Source organism: Macaca thibetana, chromosome 3 (assembly GCF_024542745.1).
Source record: "Macaca thibetana thibetana isolate TM-01 chromosome 3, ASM2454274v1, whole genome shotgun sequence".
Taxonomy (NCBI): Eukaryota; Metazoa; Chordata; class Mammalia; order Primates; family Cercopithecidae; genus Macaca; species Macaca thibetana.
The window spans coordinates 55429225-55452531 of NC_065580.1; the positions used below are offsets into that span (position 1 = coordinate 55429225).

General features: G+C 35.9%; 1 protein-coding gene across 3 annotated transcripts in view; it reads left to right on the top strand.

Moving 5' to 3' along the window:
- Positions 1-23307, top strand: part of RELN (reelin) — a 515960-nt gene that overhangs the window by 249993 nt on the left and 242660 nt on the right. For all 3 annotated transcript variants that reach the window (XM_050782664.1, XM_050782662.1, XM_050782663.1), the window contains exons 7-8: positions 1161-1257; positions 6224-6275. In XM_050782664.1, coding sequence (XP_050638621.1) covers positions 1161-1257; positions 6224-6275 — 149 coding nt within the window. The remainder of the gene's footprint in view (positions 1-1160; positions 1258-6223; positions 6276-23307) is intronic.

The following is a 23307-nucleotide window of genomic DNA, read 5'->3' on the forward strand; positions in this document are numbered from 1 at the left end:
GGGCTCCTTTCACACTTTTGTCTTCTTCCTATTTGGATGGGTGTTCTACTCCTTTTCTTTAAAATTAACAAACGGCTGAAAGGGCATAATACAATAATCTCCTAAACAAAGGGCATAGTGCCCTTTCTGCAATGTTTGGCACCTGGAATGTGAAAGTCTTTGAAAATGTTCTTTCTGCATGAAATACAGCTCTCATGTGGTTTGAGGTTCAGACAGGGGAAACATAGCTCTTTCTTTCTACATGTTAGGAATGTAATGATTATAGGTTGAAATGTCACAATGCAGAAAATTGTAAATGTTACTGTAAATATACAAGGTCAAATCCAGAATACACATACCTTGTGTATTCAATCTCTACTAGATAGAGATATGAATAAATTCATTTTTAAGATCCTGTCCTAAGATTTTAATAACCACTTCATTTTATAGTAATAAAGATAGGAGCTAATTACGTTATTTGCAAAGTTAGCATAATAGCTCAGTATCCAAAATTTGCTTGAATTAGAATTTGTGTGTATATCATACTAATACGTGGATTAAATACAATCTGATTTCATTGTTTTTAGCATGGTGGGATGTATACATGCAGATTTGTCTGAGGACAGTCATTTTAAACATTTACATTAACCATAACTCCAAAGAAAAATGTTTAAAATGCATAAAACACCTTTTAATTTCAGAGATACAAGTTTTTATGTAAGTGGATATTACTCTGCTTATTTTCAATACTTGCAAAGTCCTTGTATTGGGCATGTATATATTATATAATTATTGATTATAATATCATCTTTCATTAAGTGCCTGCTATGACATTGGTTCTGTACTCTGAGTTTTATATATAGTCTCTCATTTCATCCTCACAATAACTATGTGGGATTTAGGTCAGTATTTTTATCCTCGTTTACAGGTGAGGGAACTGAAACTTTGGAAGGTTAAGTAACTTGCCCACCACTGTAAGTAACTGAAAGAATTGAGATTTATGTTCAAGTCTTTCTGGTTTCAGGTCTTCTTAACCTTATTATAATACAAAATACCCCTACTTTCCTCGAAATGGTGATTTGAGCTGACTAGCAATAACTGTTACATCTCTTCTTACCTGAGCAGTAAACCACATGTGCTACTTAGTTCTCAGACTGGAAATGTGTTCTGTGTTCCTGCAGGGTTGAATGTAACAACTGTGAGACTGGAGAACAGTGTGGTGCGATTATGCATGGCAATGCTGTCACCTTCTGTGAACCATATGGTCCACGAGAACTGGTAAGTATGTGCTATTTATGTACATTATTCCATTATAGTATTTACTGAGCTTTTTGCCAACAAAAGTTTTTCTTATGCTCTTAAAGTTCAGATGAAAATTCGAATATGATTTATGAGTCCTTTTACAAATATCTTAAAATTGGGAAGGGCGATTCTATGGCCTATTTTCAGATGTAAAAATAAGTAATTCAATAATAAAATTGTCAGCATCAATGGATCTCATTAAATATGGAGCATCACTATGATTAGATGGCTTTTTAAAAATATGAGTATTTGCTATAATATAAATAATAAACAGTTTATGACCTTCTAAGTTCTCCTATAAAGCCATGCTCTTAAAATTGTCCTTATTTTCTCCTTACAAGACAAAACTGTTAGATGTTCAGTTTTATCACGTTATTTTAAAACTTTGGTTCATAGTCACAGAAGAACCTGACGGATTTTTCTTTAAGTGAAAGAGCACACTGAATAAACCAGTTTTAAAAAATTTTTGATTCATGTCAAATTACTTAGAAGCAGATTATTTTCCTTTACTTTAGATTGATTAGTAGCTTTTGCTTGCCAAATCGTATGTAAAATGAAACATGAGCATTCAAAAAGGAAAGAAGTGAAACTACTAGCCATCAGCATGCAGCTAATGAGCCTTTTTTGTTGTTGTTGAACAACAAAAGAACTTGGTAATTCTTTCTGGCATGAAGACTACTTTCATTTTACCTTCTTGAAAAACAATATAAAAGCAATTGTTATGTTATATCCTGTCTCAATTCCTTTGTGCCTAATACTCTTCTTGTACTATCTCTTATGCTTTACTTTTCTGCTTTGCGGCTTGGCTTTAATGCTTGTTCTTTTATTTCCCATATCTTCCTTTTCAGAGGGCTTCTAGTAATAGGTTGTATTTTTCACCCTTTTGTCACAATTGTGTTTAAAAATCATTAACTTTCAAAGTTGTCAAAAGACTGACTTCCAATGTAAATTGTTGCGGGGGGGTGCCAAGATGGGCAATTAAAAGAAGATTTAGTTATCAAAATGTGAAAGCCAATTAATTGTTGTAAGATGGTTCTATTTTATGCTGCTTAAATACCCCTTTCATGCCAACAGATACATTTAATTTATTAAAGATACAAGCTTCAGAGCATTGATGAATTGAGGAGTTTTTAGTTGAAATTACAACACAAACAGAATTAATTGGATGCAAATTAAAATAATAGGTGCTCATAATTCAAGCCTCACAAGTGCTATAATATTCCTGCAGAGAAGTATGAGTCTAGTGGTGAAGTTTTTCTTGAAAAAATAGATTTGCTAGTACATTTTAGATAATATACCATGACAGAATTAATTATCTATAAACCTTACCAAATTTAATTTTTTTACTGTAGTTAATTGAGCTTAGACTAAATGCCTGTTTTAGAAGGTGTCTCATTTAGTAATATTCCTGGAAATTCTTGGCAAGTTATTTTTGTTGCCACTGGTGAATAGGAAATAAAAATATCTAAGAATATAATGCCAAAATTCATATTTTCATAGCATAAAACTGAAGTATTATTTAATCCTTTGTATGTTTAGTCCTGATTGTTTCACTATATCCCTGTTTATTTAGCATTAGAGTTGACATATTCAGTGGGCTAATTTTGAATTGTGTTTTATAATTAATGTGGGATTAGCCTTTCAACTAAAAAGGAAAATATTCAAAATAATTATCTTCATCTGGGAAATAAGAAAGCATGTAGTTTTTATATTTCCATTGTAAGCATTTTCCTAAGATGAATTTGTATGGTGAGATTCAAAGGGAATAAAATAAAACAGATTGAGAATGATGGAGATGATGTCCACATTTTATACTAACTTCTAATTTTTCATAATTTTTATACTGTATTGGTGTCCCCGAAGCAAAAATATATATTGTACCCAAGTTGTGTTTATAGAAGACAGATCAATCAAATGAAAAGTGAGGAATTCAATTTTCAGTTAACATTATATTCAATATTTACTAAAATCCAAACATTTGCATGGTACTTTATGACTGAATCCAGTCAAAATTGTTGTGCATGAGAACTAATGAAAGTTATCAGCCCCAAAACATCACTTTTTAAACAATATTCCTTCTTATTGTTCATAAAACCCATTCTGACTGAAGTTGTAAGAAAAAGAACCACAAGCAAAGAACCTTAGTAGGCTAAGGCTTTATCTTTTAAAATGCTAAAAAGAGGATCTCCATTTTTGTGAATGTAGTTAAAAAGCCATTTCATTTCAGGAGAAGTTAGTCAGTGAGAGGTGGCAGCAACTGTTACCTGGACATAGCACAAGTTTTTGTTCCTTTTACTGCTGTGCCATGCACCCCCTCACTGGGTTTTATTTAACCCAGTGAAGTCTCTGTATTTCAGGTGGTGACACTGAACTTTATTAATTTTGTTAGCATAAAATAAAGGTATAAAGGAATTCATTTACTCACTTCTTTAAAGGAAAAATATGCTCTCAGAATTTAAAATGAAATGAGTTACGTTACCCTCCATTTTAAAAAAAGAAATTATTTACTAAATTATTACTATTATGTTTTAAGGCAGGGCTTCACTCTGGCACCCAGGCTGGTGTCCAGGTGCGCCATCATGGCTCACTGCACCCCTGACCTACCGAGCTCAGCTGATCCTATGGCCTCATCCTCCCACCTCAGACTCCTGCCTCAGACTCCTGCCTCAGCCTCCCGCCTCCTGCCTCAGCCTCCCAAGGAGCTGGGACTACAGGCATGCACCACCACACCCAGCTAATTTTTTTTAATTGTTTGCAGAGATGAGGTCTCCCTATGTTGCCTAGGCTGTCTTGAACTCCTGGGCTCAAGCAATCCTACTGCCTTGGCTTCCTAAAGCGCTGCGATTACAGACATGAGCCTCCAGGCCAGGCCTATTTACTGAATTATTCTCACATATTTGGAAATGCATTTTAATTACAAGGGTGTGTTTGGACTAAAACAATATCAAACCCAATAAAAAATTTTAGAGAAAAAGTGCAGAACGAACAGCTTTGGCCTACAGTGATTTCTTCTGATTCATTTAGTTATCATACTAATTTCCTGTAGTTTTGAGTGTATTTAATAATTTAAGAGAGATTTGGTAAGAAAAAAGTTATGTCTCAGACAATCATAGTTAACATATTATTTACCAAAAGCTCTTTAAAGGCACCTTTTGTTTCAGAATGTCAAATATAAAGGCTTAATAACTCACATTTGAACTCAAGATTAATAATTTGTAATACCCAATTATAAATACAGGTATAATTTGTATTTATAATACTCAAGTATAAATATAGGTGAATAGATTTCAGAATAGATTTCATAGGCAGTGCTTCTTTTTTCTTTCCCTCATCTCTGCTGTTCTTTCTTGTAGCTGATATTTTACTAATAAAATAAATGGGTAAAGGTAAAGAAATGAATCAACCAGTCCTAATCTTCTGTGGTGAAAAAAAAATAGAATCAGTGACTAATCAAAGTCTAGGTTCACCCTCAGTTAGCACACATAATTTGAAATTTGGCGATATTTCACACAACTTGCTGTTCGCTAGCAGAAGTCACGGCTGTGGAACTTGATCAAGTAGGTGACACAAGCATCATTTATTACACCATCAGGATAAGTAAGACTCTTCAGTACATTTAATGCACTAGCAGTAGCTTTATAACTATGTATTTAAAGCACACATTCAGTCACCTCTCCAAGTCATGATATAGATATTTTGATATTCACATGCATCCGATCTTTTAATGTTCACATCTCAACGGAATTCCAACAGAGCAAGAGGCTTGCTCACTCATTTCCTACGGCTGTTCATGAATTGTATAGCACTTGACCCTTCTGCAATTGTGGACTCTATCCTATAAGGGGTAACAAAGTACAGGGATATGTCTAAAGATGTTATTAAGACATATAAGAAGCCAAGTACAACGGAGACTCTGTCTCAAAAAAAACAAAACAACAAAAACAAGAAGCAAAAGTAAGACAACCTACTGCCTCTGCCACAGTGAAGAGTTATCTGCTTTCTATTGCATAGGGCGGAGTCATTGAAATGTCCAATATTGTAGTGTACAGAGTTTCAGAACCCAGCAAAATGAGAACCTGAATTCTCGTCTCATTTGAGCTGGTATGTGTCAAAGTTACTGCTCTGACCCATGAAAGGGTCAGATAAAAAAAAGTTAAAGGATAAAAAAAATGTTAAAATTAAAGAAGCACCATTCTTCTTTCAGAAGGGGGAAATTTTGCTTAAGCATGCTTCTTCGTGAAACTAAGGAAAAGTAGCAGAAACTTATCTGAAGACTATTTCTAGGTCCATAATTATATTTCTTTTCTTCATTTTTTGGGTAACAGTTTTATTGAGAAATAATCCACAGATTCTACATTTTTAAAGTGTTCAGTTCAAGGCTTCTGGTTTATTTACAAAGTTATGGAACCATTATTAAAATCAATTTTAGACCATTTTATCACACCCCTCCACAAAGAAAGCCTATGACCTTTAGCTATTGTAGTTCTATTTCTTTTTCAAAATAATTTTATTCTGCTTATTTGTTCTTAATTTATCTCCCAATTTTTGTTTGGTAGCCTTTTGCTACATTCTCTTTGGGTCACAGATCTGTTGATATGGTAGGATGGAGGGGAGATGGTGGAATGAGTGGAGAGGAGCCTTGTTAAATGCCTTCACAAGATAACCTGCTGGATTCCACTAAAAACAGTTTATGAAAGGACATTGAGAAATATGCTATCCATTCCCAAGTCAGGATTTCACTTATTTATTCCCCACAGGGGAACAAGAAACAGATCTGTGTTTGGACACACTGACAAAATGAACTAACAACTGGATAAATGCAACTTCTGTTAATGGATTTCCTCTTTCCTCTTTTTTAACTCTTCCCCGCCCCGTACCCCTCCCAGCATCTTTCTCCTCTTTCTCCTATCTTGTCTTATTTTTATATATTCTTTTTCCCTAGATTACCACAGGCCTTAATACAACAACAGCTTCTGTCCTCCAATTTTCCATTGGTAAGTGTTTTTAGCAGTTATAATGATTTAACTTGGAAACGTTTGCTTTAAACATGGTGTGCAATCAGGATTATAATGCCAGATGCTTTCAGATTTAGAGAATAGTAAGTCTTAGTTTTGCAGTAAATAATCTACAACATTTTTAAAGTGAAATAAATATTTTTAAATGTTACATTCTGTTCTCACTTCTCTCCAGCAGGGAGTGGCATTAAAAATACTGCAGATAATTCAATAAATCTTAAGATGATTTACATATGTATTTTGCATACATTGGCTTATTCTATTACAGCAGGATTACCTTCCTGGTTGTGTTTTGCTCAGATTAAGATTGAAATATGTTCTATTTCCTGAGCTCTGGCTAACTGGTAGTGAGAGAGATAATTACTGGTAACCAAAAGAAACCAATTAAGGCTTCATGTTTGGCATGAATAATCTATGTTAAATTCAAACATAGGTAATGAAAACAATGACCGTGTCTGGCAGTGTTTCTTTTAAGTGATTTTGTTTTAGAGCTAAAAGTTCCTACCCAAAGTATTCAGTAAAATAGGGTGCCCTTTGATCGAGTGTTTGCAGTTTTGCTGTCTATTCTATTACCTTCAATTTTATTTTTCAAGGGTATGTATTTATAAATAACTGGTATACATTTGCAAAGGAAATGTTCAAGGGGAAGAAAGATGCTGTTTTTTAATGGGGCTAGGTCCCATAAAAACGAAACCCCCTCCTGGTCGTTCCCTGTGGCATGAGAATTGCAGATGTCCAGCAGCCATGCTGAGAACAGCATCCTTCAGTCGCTTCCATATCTTAGAAGATCCGCCATTAGCGAAAGGACTGTTTCCCTCAGGAGCCTTCTATTCCAAATTGCAAGTCAGTGTTCTACAGCCAGGAGCCCACTGTGGTTGATTGTGCTGAAGAACAGTTTTCTTTAAGTCATGTATTTGTCACTTTTTCATCAGAGTGCCTTGTTTCAGCCTGTGTAGCAGGTACTATGTGAAATCACCTGGTTACATTTTGGGTTTTCTTCTCCAGTTGACAGTATTACCTACAACAATTTACAGGCAGTTCAGAAGTCCATGTATGATCATAAGCTAAGCATTAGGAAAAACAAAAATAATAGTTTTTTGATGAAAGAGTTTTCTTTGACTTATTAACAAGTGTATCCTAACTCTTCTGTAGCAAACACATAATTTTTTATAATCAAAAGAATATTTTATTTTTAAAGAGTTGTGGTGCTACAAAAATAATTTTTTTAACTGTAGCGTGACAGGCAACTTAGAGCCTCTTACTCAGAATAAATGTGTTTAGATTCATTATGCTGTTAATATATAAAAATAAGCTGAATAATGGTTAATAATGTATCAGTATTCTGAGTACTTGTTCTTTTTGTTAAAGAAATGAACAGTAGTTTCAGATATTGTCTTTAAGCAATTAAAGAACACGAAAATCAATTTTAAAATACATGTCTCCTAATTCTAATATTATTCATACTTTATTCAAGGGAGGAGATCTCCTATACTGATTAAATTATCCTTTATTAGAGGGGAAAAATTACATTTTGGTGAATAGTATACTGGTAATATGGCATAGATTCTGTATTTCCTTGCCTTTCATTTGTACCTATTACAACAGAGTTGATGGAAAAAGTACCAAGAAGAGGAGGTAATCAGAGAATGAAGGGTTTATTACCTAAGACTCAAAACCCAGAGCAAGCACCAGGGCCAAGGTCTCAGGACTAGACACAAACATGGGACTTAGCAAGAACCCTTGGTCTCCCCACAAGCCAGAAGACTGTAGCCCGTCAGGCCAAATTATGTTATTTAAAGCACGGATTTGAATCCCGCTGGAAGACTGGAAGAGTAACAGAATTGGGGAATGAGAGAGAGAGAGAGAGTAAGGAGAAAATGAAGGAAGGGTGGAAGGAGGAAGGAAAGAGGGAGGAAGGAAATGAGAAAAAGAGATCTCAAGTTTATAACTAAAAATACATTTATAAATCTTTTCAGGTGGCAGTTTTAGAATCAAAAGTGAAATTTTAACATATCCTAGGAATGAAATGGAACATATTTAGTAAAAGAAATTGTAATTTATTGTTCATAAACTTCATTGGTGAATTTACTTACTACATTTTGAGAGTAAAAAATTGTGGGAAACCAAGAAGAGTTAGGATGGCAAAGAAACAATGTAGCAAACCATCTGTTGTATGGTATGTGGTGGTATGTGGTGAATACAGTATAACGGGCAGAACTTTCCAGAAATGTTTTTGTGTGTCTCATTATAATTTGTTTATATGGATGTTTATGAGGTATGAGGGTGTGACATCATTCTGTTTACTTGAGTGATATGAGGGCCAGATTGAGGAACACTCACAAATTCTAGAAATGCCATAATTCTGTGTATCCATAGTAATCAGACACCAAAATAGAAATTAAAATGAATCCAACCAATCCAATAGCAACCATAATAGCCATTTTATTTATACTCAGTTGAAAAATTATATTAAGATTATGTTATAAAAAACCTATATGTTAACAATTCAACATTTACATTTCCTTGTGTACTATGGAATTCTCCAAATCTATACTAATAATATGGTTACATATGTTCAGTTAGTTTTAGTTCACTCCTTAGGAAGTACTTTAGGGTATTAAATGTTAAATGTTCACTGTGTAACACAATGATTCAAGCAGTTTTCTAGGGAATTCCATTATTATTTACGACCTAAGTTGTCAATTATGTTCATAATTGAGCCTATATCCACAATTGGAGAAATTATTGTGTTGATACTTTCATATTGGTCTTGTAAACATTTTCAGTTGCATAGCAAATGTTATCCAAAAGACTCCCAAGTTCCTCATACAAAAACTGCTTGAATTATTAAGGGGTGTCTCAGATAAATTCCATCATGCCCATGTTTAGCAGCAATGCTCTCTCAGTTCTTTCAAATACACACATACACACACACGGTATATACAATATATACATATATTACATTATATATGTATACATACATGTGTATATCTGATGTTTATATAATGTGTATTTATTATGCATGTATATATAGATTATATACATGTGTATATACACATATACACATTCATACATATATATACATAAATGTAAGGCTGTCTTAACCAAATGATTTTAAAAGTTAAAGAATCCTGAAAATGCATTTCTGCAAGATGAAATTTATCATGTTATCCATAGCTAAATCATCTTGGAAAGTGTCCTAAAATATTCTTAGAAGAACTCTTCATTTTTCCATTCCAATGAAAGGTCTTGTATCCATTTCTGTGCTGAGGCATAGATTTGCTACCATTCTCACTTGATTCATTAGATTCAACTTGTGGAATTTATAGTTGTCGCCTTAGGGGCATTTATCCGCTTCCTTTAGATTTCCTCTGGGATAGGAAGAAAAATTTGAGGTAACACCCTTGGAAAATGTTATCCTACAGATGCCTCCAAACTCTGCTTTCTCAGGCAGGGTTGAGGGTCCAAAGGAAATGCCGGTAGTACTTCGTGTCCATCATTCACTTAACAAAATTTCACTGAGTATTTGTTGTGTGCTCAGTATTTGCTTGAGCTGGCTTTAACTCTGGGAAAACAAAATAAGTGAGAAAACAGAACACATTTAACAAGGCACTGGGCACATACAGAGCATGAAATCTCTAGAAAGTGGCATTGTTGTAAACAGGGTGGGTTTGTATAGAGGTCCCCAGGGTGGCAGTGCCTAATGAGGTCCTTTAGGAAGGCTTCTTAGGAAGGAGAATCCCTGTCAACAACCTGAGTCACTTGAAAGGACAGAGAAAGGTTTTTCAGTTGATGAGGCAGAGTGAACACAGGCAAGGCGTTGGAGGGGAACATGCGTGCCCTCCTGGAGCAGAGGAACTGGGCCTGGTAGCTATGAGCAGTGTCAGATAAAGTTGCATCTGTCTGAAGACTAATCTGTATCAGCTCAGGGCTTCAACTTATTTAATAGAGAGATAAATGTTAAATGGAGGTTTTAAACTCATTTAATTAATCTTTTAAAAGTAAAATAATGTTGTTCTTTAGCTATGTAATAGAGGTCTGCAAAAGAACCTCTTTCTGTCTTGAGCAATAGAGAAATAGAATAAAATTAATTCTTCAGAAAAATTATTTGGGTAGTTGTGTTAGGGGTGACTTTGTCATTTCCTTGATAGAGATCTACATTGAGTCACTCTAAAAGAATTTACCAAGTAATATGCTTGTTCAGTTTAGCTTACCTCTTATATCAGATTAATAGGATTCATTAGCCAAACAAGGAATAAAGGTAAAGCATTTAAAAACACACCATGAAGAATAAATAGTTTGGCTTGCCAGACAAATCTATCTTGTCCATCACAGTATCCTCAGTCACTAGCCCAGGGACTTATAATAAATAGATGCTCATAAATATTTCCTGCCTGAGTGACAAGTAACCATTACAAAGACATCTATAGTAGTATGTTACCAAGTGTTAAATTGATGTGATGCAGACATTTCATGCCAAAAGCGGGTTTGGGGGAGATGATCTGAGGACCACAGTCAATGGAAAAGATTACCCAGAAAGAAACTGAGAATCACCAGTCAACTATGCTTTAAGTGAAACAAGTAGACAGAAATATATATGCATGTGTTTTATCAGTACGTAATTACTGAGCTAACTAGAATCTGTTATTTGTTCATGATTTATAAGATTAGTACCTTTTCTCTTGAGTTTTACTCATGGATGTCCTAAACATTCGGGTTTTATTTTCGTATGTGTGTTTAATTTCTTATTTATTTATTTATTTATTGCTGCTTTGTTTTTGTTTTTATCATTTCAAGGCAGAGGGAAGTCATTAAATCATAAATTCTTTGTATTTACATATTAAGATGTACAAATGTTCTTAGGCCTGAATTATTCTCCTTCTGTACTGTACGTGCTACGGAGTCTCAGAGATGAATGAGAGCCACTCTGTTTACACGAGCGTATTTTGAAAAATAAAAACTGGGAAATTACAAAAGCTGAAAATACTCTTACCTGAATTGGAATATTGCTTTGTGAAAGAAAAGAGATCTGGTATTATTTTTTCTTTAATAGATGTAAAGGATAAAATGTCACTTGTAAAAGGTATTATATTTCACTTAGCATTAGAAAAGCAGTTGATTTTTCCCTTGAGCCTAATTCATAAACATCTTAATTACTCAGAACTTAATTCAGTAGAGAAATTCTCTCTGAACTCTTTTAGAACAGGTAATTCAAGAGGAGGAGAAATCGATTCCTCCATATCTTGGTATGAATTATTGCTCATTTCCTCCACGAACTTACTGAAATATATGTAAAATTAGATTCTCATTTTTTTTTCAAGAATCGCTCTCCCTGGTGAGTAAGACCTTGGGGAACTTATTATGAAATAGTGAACACCTCTTCTGAAACATGGACGCTTCTAAGTATGAGACTAACAAAATCTTTGGTGACCTGAGCCCAAAACAAAAATAAATAAAACGTTAGAAAATTTTAATGGCAAAAATCATACATATGTTTTATAAGGTTAAATACATGTTTTATTTAAGGGTAAGATTATTGAATGTAAAATATATTCAACTAAGATTTAAGATTTGATTTCCAGATCTTCAAATATCTATATTAAAACAAAAAATGAAATATTTATATATGGAATACCTCTATGTTAACTAAAATTTGGTAAGTAAAGGAGTGAAACTGATTATGATGCAGGGTATCCTGCTTTGTCATCCCAGAGGTGACATTTTTAGGAAATGCTTATTTTTAAAAATGAGTTTAAATGAAATATATTTAAATATATAACATATATTTATATATAGTATTTATAAATATATATATTTCAAATCCGCCTCACCCCAAACTCTTAAGCCCTAGCTTAAGTAATAAAAGAGAATATTCTGAAATCCTGTAAAATACCACTAAGCCCAAAGTTCTGGCAAAGATTGTTAAGATTAATTATAAGTGTTATTTAATTATTAGAACTGATAATTAAATATTTTTATATGAATTAAAATACACAATTTGACGTAAGTATTATCCCCTTTCTCTTTTGAGATATTCAATTTGTCACTCATCTGATAAGGCTTAGAAAAATAAATGTCAGTGATTCATTCATAAATCTGTGCTGTTAACATTTTGAGGGGACTGTTCTAGTAGAAGGAATACAGCAGTGAACTACAGGATGAGAAGAAATTCATTATTGATGTAGACCAAATGGTCTCTCAAACACCACTCCTGCATGAAAACTCATCCCGTTGCCCCAGCCTGATATCTTTGAAATCCCACCTCCTCTGAATTTATTTTATGACACTCTGCTTTGATAGATACACTGACCATTTCTGCACATTCACTTTCACCTTTTCTAACTTAAATATTCCTTGAGGGCTAAGGAACATACAAGCGTCCCTTTCTGTATGTAGGACAGAATTTGGCTCACACCTAGAACTAAAAAAAAAAATGTAACTAAATTGAATTCCTAGGTTACTTTAGGGATTTTGTACTGTTCCACCTTGGTGCTGAATACTATCCTCATTCTTGACTTCTGAAGCAAGGGAGTATGCTAAATGAAATCCATGGGCATTGTTAGAATTTAGTCTGAGCCTGCAGTTTCCAGTTTCTTGTCAATTAACCAGGGACTCATCTGTCAAAGAGAAGATCTTTAGGATCTTTAGAATGTTTATTATATGTATCATAATGTGCTTATGTTCACTCTAGAGAAAGCAAAGCCTAAGACGCTGCCCTAATCTTTGAGAAGTTTATTATCAAATAGAGGGGAGGGGGTGGGGGGAGAGTCCACATGGGAGAAGAAAACAAGTATGGCAGTAAACATTGCTGATTAACAGACGCAGACTACAGAGGAGAATGACAGCATGATTTGTTGGAAAGTCCAGGAAAGAGGGAGGGCTGGAGGGAGGACTTCATTATTTGGGAAAGAGATTGACAAGAGCAGGTATGGTACCACCAGAGGGTCAGGCGTCACAGTGTAGGTTAGGGAAATGGCACCCTGTAGGAAGAACAAGACGCAGGAGCCCTGCTAAGAAGTGGGGACCAAGGTCAGAGCCAGACAACAACAATGATACTAATGCTGTCTCCAGATTGCCATGAGTGGAGGAGAGGAGATACTTAACACTTGCTGCCCAGGGTGGGGATTAGTCCTCCTAGAAAATGGGCCAGGCATGAGCATCTGGGCGTAGTTTACATGGGCCCTGGGGAAAGGAGGACGGCCTGGCAGGGAACCTGGCAAAGCCAGATACATTTCTCTTCCTTGTGTTTCATGCAACATGGCAAGAGTTCTCTACTGTGGGCCTGGGAGAAAACTTGCAGGGGTTGGGCACTTGGAAGTGGTTGGAACGTGGCTTGGCATTCCATAACCTGGGAGATAATGGATCCCTCTCTCCATTATGGTAGGAGTACCAGTGATAATGAAGAAATATATATATTTTGGAAGTGAGGGAAGAGGGATAGGACTGGAAGGGAGAAAAGCACAAGCAGGGAGGAGGACAGCTGTTCATTTTATATCCTGTGGTCATTGTCCATCTGCCATGAACTGGAAGAAGTCCCCTAATGAGGTTTGGGAAATTCAGCCAGGAAAGTGACTAAGGGACAAAATATTAAGTACAATAAATCACGCACTGTCACATTTAGCCAGAAAGAAAGGTTTGTAAGTCTGATAGTCAAAACAGAGATTATTACTAGTAGCCTCATTTTAAACATAAATATAAAACAGAAAGTGGAAGACAGTTGCTTTTCAAACCTGATTCTTTTTCTATATTTTATGAAAAAAAGACTTTCAAGTATAAAGGAAGCATGTTTTTAGTTCAAGTATAGAATATTTTTGAAGATTTTTATTGATTTTATTCTTCTACTTTATTTGACCTCTCTTAATCCTTATTATCAGTTTTTAGATGCTTAGAATGAAAATTTTGCTTGCATATAATGTTCCCTCATACAACATTGTCCTTGAAATATGTTTTCTCACTTAATAAATGCTGAATTCCCCCGTGGGTATTTTTGGTGGGCAAAACAGAGGTATAGACATAAACTCTAGACTTCCCTATCCAAATTCCCTAGCCCAAATTAATTGATAATTTGGGCTGACCAAAAACGTTGGACATTCATTTCTTTAAATTTATAATTTCTATTCATAAAATAATTATCTTAATTTTGATGATCATGGTTTACCAAAATTAAATTTGTTTGCTCTGTCAAGAACAGTTCTTGACAGATCCAAGAGTAATTAGAGGATTTCTGTTCATGCAGAATGGAACTATTCTTAATTAAAGTAGTATCTGTGGGCTTCTTTCAGTCACAATTGTCATCCCTGTCATTTGGGAATGAGAAGCCCCAGGACACTTCCCGCCTGGGCTGCCACAAAGCATTATCCGATACAGTAACCATTTTTTCCTGCCCTGCTTCTTACCCATGAATCAAACTGCTGCCCTTTTGGCTAAGGCCCCTGGACTTCAACAAAGCGTGAGTTGCCTCTATGTGCAAGCATAGGCAAGGCAAATCGAGCCTGTATTTCATGAGAGCCAGAAGCTGCTCTGCATGGTGGGATGTGCACACACTGTCAGACATGGGGGACAGCAGCTGAGTGCATACCATCCAGGCAGATCATTGACTCAACTGCATTCCCTGTGTAGCCATTTCTCATGCATTTATTTTACCTGTGATCAGAGAATTGGTAAAATAGCACGCTTAGAACCAAATTCTCATCTTTCCAGTAGATTTTCCCTCCTGCCTTGAACTGTTTTCCAAAGTACCCTGTGGATATGTGATGTACGGTAAGGTAATAAGAGTAATAAAAACAATTTGCTTTGAATATTATCAAGCAAAAAACTAGCTGCTAGAAAATAAACACATATTTTTATAAAATTTAAAAATTATTGGAACAAATTTATATAGATAGTCATATTATCAAACAAAATGCTCAGATATATAAAATGTTATATAGTGTAGGTTTTTGTACTAGAAGAAGAATAAAACAGAATGAAAACTAAATGAAAACTAAAATATATATATAATCTATGTATTAAACCAGCCATCCTGGAAATTACAGCATTATATGCTTTAAACTGGGAGTCATATTTTAGATACTGTTCATGAGTTAGTACTCCTAGACTTGCCATGTCATCAAGATGTTGCTCTACTTAAGAGCAGAATATTTTGATACCATGGGCCAAGAGAGCTAATATTTTTAGGGATTTTCTGGCAGATGGTAAAGAAGGAAATTAAAATCTAAGTATGATATAATCATTTTTCTATAGTGCTGTTCATAGAACTATCAAACTATTGATAATCTGGGTAATAATGGTCTTATTTGGGGCAGAGTTATTTGAAAAAGAATTGCAAAGTAGCAAAGAAGCTTTTATTGTGTTTCTTAATTTTGTGGGGGGGGCGGGTAGAGTAAGTGTATTTTCTGCCTGGTGAATAATACCTCAAAATTCACCCTTAGCTTCAAAAAAAGGGGTAAATGCCAGAACTGCTTATGTTGCTCATCACATTTTTCACATTTCAATATAGAATGAGACAAGTCTTTCTTGAATGCCCTAGCCTACAGTAACATGTAATATTCCCTGAGAGTAACAGTTTCTAGCTGTGTAGAAGCTCCCTAAAGTTTGCCCATTCATCTCTTTCTCTTTCCACTCACTGCAACCTCCAGTTAATGGTCCCGTTCTCCTTTTATCTATCTAGAAAAGATGAAAGGACGTGCTGATTCTGCTAAGAGTTGTTCTAGTTTGTGGCAGGAGTTCTGAGTAGCCAGATTGCATCCATTCTATAACTTTATGATCTTTCTATATCAAATGCTGTTGTTTACATGCAGCTCCTAGAGCTATGCTTGTCTCTGAGGTCTGAGTTTTGAGTAATGGCAGTGGCAGCACTCGCGCTGCAGGAATCCTCAACAGAGTTCTGTCCAGACACTCCTCAAGCCTTCAGTATTTATGGGTCCCACTGTGCTATCTAGAGGCATGATTTCTGGCAGTGATTTTCCCCATCTATAAATTCTGTGAGATCAGTTCTCTCCTTCTGTGGCTCTGTGCTGCATTTGAAAAGGCAGCTCATTTTTAAGGCAGAGCTTTGGGGAAAGAGGCTGCTCCCAGCAACCACTACCAATCCCCAAGATAACAGTAGTTCTTCTATTGCATTCTACTGTGATTTACTTTGAAAAGTCCTGGGATTGGTGGGGAATGATATAACCAAATTAAAAAAAACTACCCAAAACTAACCAGGCCTTGAGAGACTAAACACCAATTGATTGATCCTTCTATAAAAGTAAAACAAAATAGATGTAATTCTTGAAGATACAGGCTCACAATCCCTAATCTGTAATTTCATATTACAAAAAATATGGAAAATCACAAGCCAGTTTTTTAAAAATGTATGTGATGGCAAAGTTTGACATGACCTGAATTCATTTGGCAGCAAGACCTGTGTTGAAAGGATTTAAAGCTATTTATGATCATTATTTCTGTTACTTATGTGAATTATCATGCATTTCACTGTAGAAGTATTAACGTGTTGGAATATAGAGTGCTGCTCTAGGCATGGCATTTGCACCATATTGCCTTTTTGAAATCTATAAGTTAATTAAGTTATTTGAATTATAGAATTCATTTAACTTCAAGGGATTATGGACCTATATGGCTATTATTCCAAGGAAGGAAGTAACTCTTTAATTTTCATTAGGAGTTACTAATACTTGTATTTTCAAGTGGCTTTGATTTTATATCAAATCAAGCTATTCTTTATATTGTTTGTTATTATGTCAACTACTGAAGAGGGATGGAAAGAGAAAACAAAGTTTATTTGTGAATTTTGGAAATTTCCTGGCTCTTTATATATTACGTGTATATTATAGTAAATAGGCTACTGCACAATGAGCAGAATTTTTATGTACTTAATATGGATTGCATTTGATTAGTACATAATTGCTGCAGGTTCATGTGCTTGTGTATTCTTAAGATTATAAACTCTAAAAGCTCTTTAGGATTCTCCAGGCCGGCATAGCACAGAAACATTCTGGTTAGCAAGACTTGGAAGTTACAGGTTCTCTCCGGTTTCTGAGTCCCTGAGGTTTAATGAGGTTTATGAGGGTCAATGTAGGTTTCATTTTGACAACACAGTCAAAAATGAATGGCAGGTCAGGTGTGGTGGCTCACACCTGTAATCCCAGCACTTTGAGAGGCCAAGGCAGGTGGATCATTTGAGCCCAGGAGTTTGAGACCAGCCTGGGCAACATGGTGAAACCCTGTCTCTACAAAAAATGCAAAAAAATTAGCCAGGTATGCTGGCGGGTGCCTGTAATCCCAGCTACTTGAGAGGCTGATGCGAGAGGATGCCTTGAACGCCGGAGGTTGAGCCTGCAGTGAGCTGTGATCACACCACTGCACTCCAGCCTGGGCGACAGAGCAAGACCCTGCCTTTAAAAAAATGGCATTTTTGTGTGTGTAAACATTGCTTAAAAGTCATTTCATCAATCCTGATCTAGTTGTACTGTGATTCACTTCCATATATAAATACTTTAATTGAGTCAAACCTACCTTAAGAGAAGAAAAGAATTTCAAAAATGTCAAATTCTTGTTCTGTCTTTATTCTTGTCCTGTCATTAAATACATTTGATTGTGGCATGCTAAGCAAAGTGGAAAATGAACTTTGTAGTCTGGATTGCCTTGCTCTGGGACCCGTGATTTAAGACAGTTTTGAAATGTAGGAATGTAGCGCAGTACAAGCTCTGTACAGAGTGGGTCTGAGTTGTGTAGGTCCACCTTTGAAGCTTAAACAACTTGAGTGAGGGTTAGGGTCTCTCTCTAAGGAAAAAAATACAAAATTACATATTCCAAATTAGGTACAAATGGGAAAATTTATTTAGAATGCAAAAAGAAGTAAAAACAAATTACAAATTGTTCAAAATTGACTGTACCACAAACATCACCAAATCAAGAAATATAACATTTTTGTTAACTGCCTGTTAACTGCCTGAAATGTTCTATAGTACTTTTTTCCTTATATCCTTTTTTTTTTTTTTTTTTTTTTTTTTTTTTTTTTAAGACGGAGTCTCGCTCTGTTGCCAGGCTGGGGTACAGTGGCGCACTCTCGGCTCACTGCATCTGCCTCCCGGGTTTGAGCAATTCTCCTGCCTCAGCCTCCTGAGTAACTGGGACTACAGGTGCGGTCCACCATGCCTGGCTAATTTTTGTATTTTTAGTTGAGACGGGGTTTCACCATGTTGGCCAGGATGGTCTTGATTTCTTGACCTCATGATCCACCAGCCTCAGCCTCCCAAAGTGCTGGGATTACAGGCGTGAGCCGCCACGCCCAGCCGGCCATGTACTCTTAAATTGCCTTTTCTTATGACAACAATTTTGTAATATTTTCTGGAAATAATAGAAAGGGTATTCTGCCTCTAGCTTGTTAGATCAGAGTTGATGCTTAATATTTGCCTTTGCAACTCCTTACTGATCATGTCATTTAGATTTTTAAAATCGTTATAGAATTGGAAAACCTCTCTCTTATTTATATTTCAGGACATTTCAACTTCCCTTGTGCAGCGACTAATCTTAGCTGCTCTCTGAATTGACGTCACTCATTAAATAGTATATCATCATTATCCTTGAGTCATGATGCTGGATGCATCAGCACAGTGGGCATAGGAGTTCCTGGAAGCTGTTTTTCTAGTGAGAATGACATGACTAGACTACAAAATGGAAAGTAAACCACATAACTATATCACACTAACCCAAGATAAATGTATTTCCACGATCTTAACCAACTGCAAGTGGTATAAAACATGGCCATCAGACTATATTGCTAGAGCTTCTCCCAGGACCTTAGATAGTGCTAACCAAAGTGAGGGCCGTGAAGCCGAAGCTTCATCAGCTTCGTGGTAAATCCTCTTCTGTCTATGACAAACATGTTGGAATTGAACATTACACTTAGATTCGTTGCACTGATAATATACGTTCACATTCTGACATTTGTCTTATTGACGCTTCCTTCCTCCTTTCTTACTCTCACTGCAAGTTAGTTGCCTCAACTTTCCCTTTCAAATTCTGATTACATCTTATCTTCCCTTTATTTCATGTTCTATTGCTTTTGCCTTGACATGTAGGAACCATAGAGATTTCTATATACTGCTATAGCTACTGTTTTGATTCTCAATAAGAAATAATCATTAATGCAAAATAATATTTTTAATTTAATGTAGGTATTTTAAGCCATGAATTTTTTTATATATTTGGAATATTCTACAGCATATGCACATCACTTTATGACTCATATATACTGACAACTTTTTTTTTTTTTTTACAGTTTTAGTAAGTTTTCTTTCTTTTAATTAGACTTTGTGTTCTAGGGTACATGCGCACAACGTGCAGGTTTGTTACATATGTATACATGTGCCATGTTGGTGTGCTGCACCCATTAACTTGTCATTTACATTGGGTATATCTCCTAATGCTATCCCTCCCCCCTCCCTCCACCCCATGACAGGCCCCAGTGTGTGATGTTCCCCTTTCTGTGTCCAAGTGTTCTCATTGTTCAACTCCCACCTATAAGTGAGAACATGCAGTGTTTGGTTTTCCATTCTTGCGATAGTTTGCTGAGAATGATGGTTTCCAGCTGCATCCATGTCCCTGCAAAGGACATGAACTCATCCTTTTTTATGGCTGCATAGTATTCCATGGTGTATATGTGCCACATTTTCTTAATCCAGTCTGGCAAACAACTTTTACTGTTGGTATAAATGGGCAGAGGGAAAAGAGCAGTGATTTGGGAGTCAAGCCATATAGTCCTTTCTCTGTCAGTTGAACTCCCCACATAACCGTGGGTAGTGGTAGAGGCTGCCTGGGCCCCTCACAAGTAAGCACGTTCATCTTTGTGATCTCTTAAATGTCTTACCACTGTGGTCCTAAGTCCTAGAACTGGGTAACAACAATGAACCATGAGTTAAGCAGGAATTTAGTTTGGCTGAAAACATGGTTATTATGTTTTCTGTTTCAATTAAGGCAGCCCTTACAAGAAATATTAAAGCAGTCACCATATCTTTAACCAATTGTAGTTAATTTATACTTGTAGCTTATTTTATCACCAGGGAAAGATATTAAACAGAGAAACAGAAATGTAGCTTTGGCAGAACCATGTGATGTTGTTACCCAGATAATACTTGGTGCCAGCCTGAGATGCTGCCCTTCTGGCTCTTCCTAGAAGAGCATCAGTGTTTGTAATAGTGGACAGGGGCTGTAAATCACTTCATCTCCCTATCCTGCTGAAAATAGGTACTACAGAAAAGTTATTAATAATAATAGTATTATTGTATTTCCAAAAGACACTCTTCCTGGAGTTTAACTGACGAGTCTCGGAAGGGCTTTATTGCCTTCATTCATTCAAGTGTTCATTGAGCTCCTCTTCTGTGTGAAGCAGCTTTCAAGGCACTTAAAATTTGTGAAACAAAATCTTTGCTCTGGAGGGGCCAACATTCTGGTGAGAGGAGGCAACCATCAAATAAATGAACATGTCAGGGAGTAATAAATGCAATGAAAAAATTAAATCAGAGGTCAGTGAGTGATGGGGTTAGCATTTTATTACAGGTGGCCAGGGTAAGGCATCTGAGGGGCATAACCATTAAACAGAGGCCCAAATCATGTAAGAGAGCTAACCGAGCAGAAGGACTAGCCAGCATCAGGAGTCTTACCCACTGGTGTTTGGGTGGCCACAGCAGCCCTTATGGAAATGTCAGTCCAAAATGATGTTTTACTTCTTAAGTAAGAAGGGCTGTTTAGAGGGTCTGTTTTTCCTACTTTTTTTTCTGAATGACAGCTGAGGTTAAAAGAAATGAGTCTGAATCACAAGACAGCAACTAGGCTTTTGAGTTCACATATACTTCTAACATAAGAGATACTTTTAATAGTTGGTCACCTCATTGATGAATTGATTGATTAATTCATCATCTTGGCCTGGCTTCCTATGACAAAAGTGGGAAGTTACTTGTCTATTTTATCTAAATGATACCAGGGACAGTAGTATTTTAAATAGAACCAGAGTAAAAGTAGATACCTATTTCAGTTGTAATTTTAGATTAGGTAAAGTAGTTCCTAGATCAGACCAAGTTTACAATAAAATATTTGTTAGAATTATACTGATGAATCTCTCCAACATTAAAAGGTAGCAACAGTTTAGAAATATCTGTCATTCTTTTTATTCCTTCATTTTTAAATAACAAGTACTGGGTACTGTTTTACACTGGTAAATATTATTTCTTTATGGTAAAAGTGTAACTTTAGAAATAGGTTTTTTTTTGTTTTGCTTATCTGAGAGGTCAAATTTTTGTAAAAAAGAATAGATTTGCGGTCGGGTGTGGTGGCTCATGCCTGTAATCCCAACACTTTGGGAGGCTGAGGCAGGCGGATCACAAAGTCAAGAGGTTGAGACCGTCCTGGCCAACATGGTGAAACTCTGTCTCTACTAAAAATACAAAAATCAGCTGAACGTTGTAGCACCCGCCTGTAGTCCTAGCTCCTTGGGAGGCTGAGGCAGGAGAATTGCTTGAACCCGTGAAGCGGAAATTGCAGTGAACCAAGATCATGCCATTGCACTCCAGCCTGATGACAAAGTAAGGCTCCGTCTCAAAAAAAAAAAAAGAAATAGATTTGCAAGCCATCATGGAATGTGTTATTTAGGAAGCAAATATGAATTACATGCATATCTTAAATTTATGATTGCAATATTATGTCAGGTTAACACTTCTCACATAATTGAGTTGGAAAATGTTGGGATATTACTTTTCTTGGAATGCAGCATTTTTAGCTCTCTTTATAGTGCCTTCCCATAGTTTTTTTTTGTTTTTTTTTTTAAGCAAATACATAATAAAGAAATTCTTTAGAAGGTTAATTTTTGTGTATTTCTTTTGAGCGCCCAGTTAGGAGGTTCTCACATTGATCTGGGTGAAAAATGATCTAAGGAGGTGGTGGTGAAGGGAAAAAACAGGTATAAATTTAATAAATATGTAGGGCTGGGTATGGTGGCTCACGCTTGTAGTCCCAACTACTTGGAAGGCTGGAGTGAGAGAATATCTTGAGCCCAGGAATTTGAGGCTACACGAACTCTGATCCCACCACTGCACTCTAGCCTGTGCAACATAGTGAGACCCCTGTCCATAAACAGATGAGCAAAAGGAGGGTCTACAGGTTTGGGTGACAGGCTATGAGGGCAGGGAAAGGAGAGGAATGGTCAAGGAATGTGCAGAGAAGTGATGCCCAAGTACACATGGTATTTCTTCTTGGTTCATTTTTTCTGTAATCTTCTCCCATGGTAAAACCTGAGAGAGAGTTGAGATGATGACTAGCAGCGGGATTAAAGGTTCAGTCCTTTTGGTTTTTCTCTCTTTATCAAAAACAAGACTATTATGGCCTTAAGTCATGAGCCTGAGTAGAAGCAGCAACACATAAACCCGTCCTGATACATTCATGTATCCTGTGAAAATGTAGCACTATTAAAAAAAAAAAAAAAAGATAAAGAAGAAGAAGAAAGTGTTTTGTACACCAGGAGAAGTATAGTGAAGTAGTCAAAAGCATGGATTTATATCTACTCCATTCTGAATCTCATTTGTTAGTAGGTGTCCTTGGATGAAATTTTTAACCTCTTTACCTTAGTTTCCTTACTTGTAAAGTAGAAATGTCTATAGCAGAGCCTATCTGTTCATAACCCCTATAATTGTTCTCTTGAGTTGCTGGAAATTTTTTTGGATGGGTACTATTAAAATTCTAACTAATCAGATTTTCTGGTTTCTTTGGATGCTTGGAACTGCACAATTAAATTTTTAACTCCACTCTAGCAATTGTATAGACCTTATGAAGTGTATCTCTTTTCCTAATCTGTCTTACTAGCCTACTCTCAGAGCAGCTCCCTGTTTTTTTTTCAACAAGTAAAAGGAGATTCTTCTCTTTCCCTACTAGTATATTTGCCAATGATGCTAACAAATAGATGGGCTACTCAAGTTAGGTCTCAGTTTTCATATTGTTATTGAATTTATAGCATGTC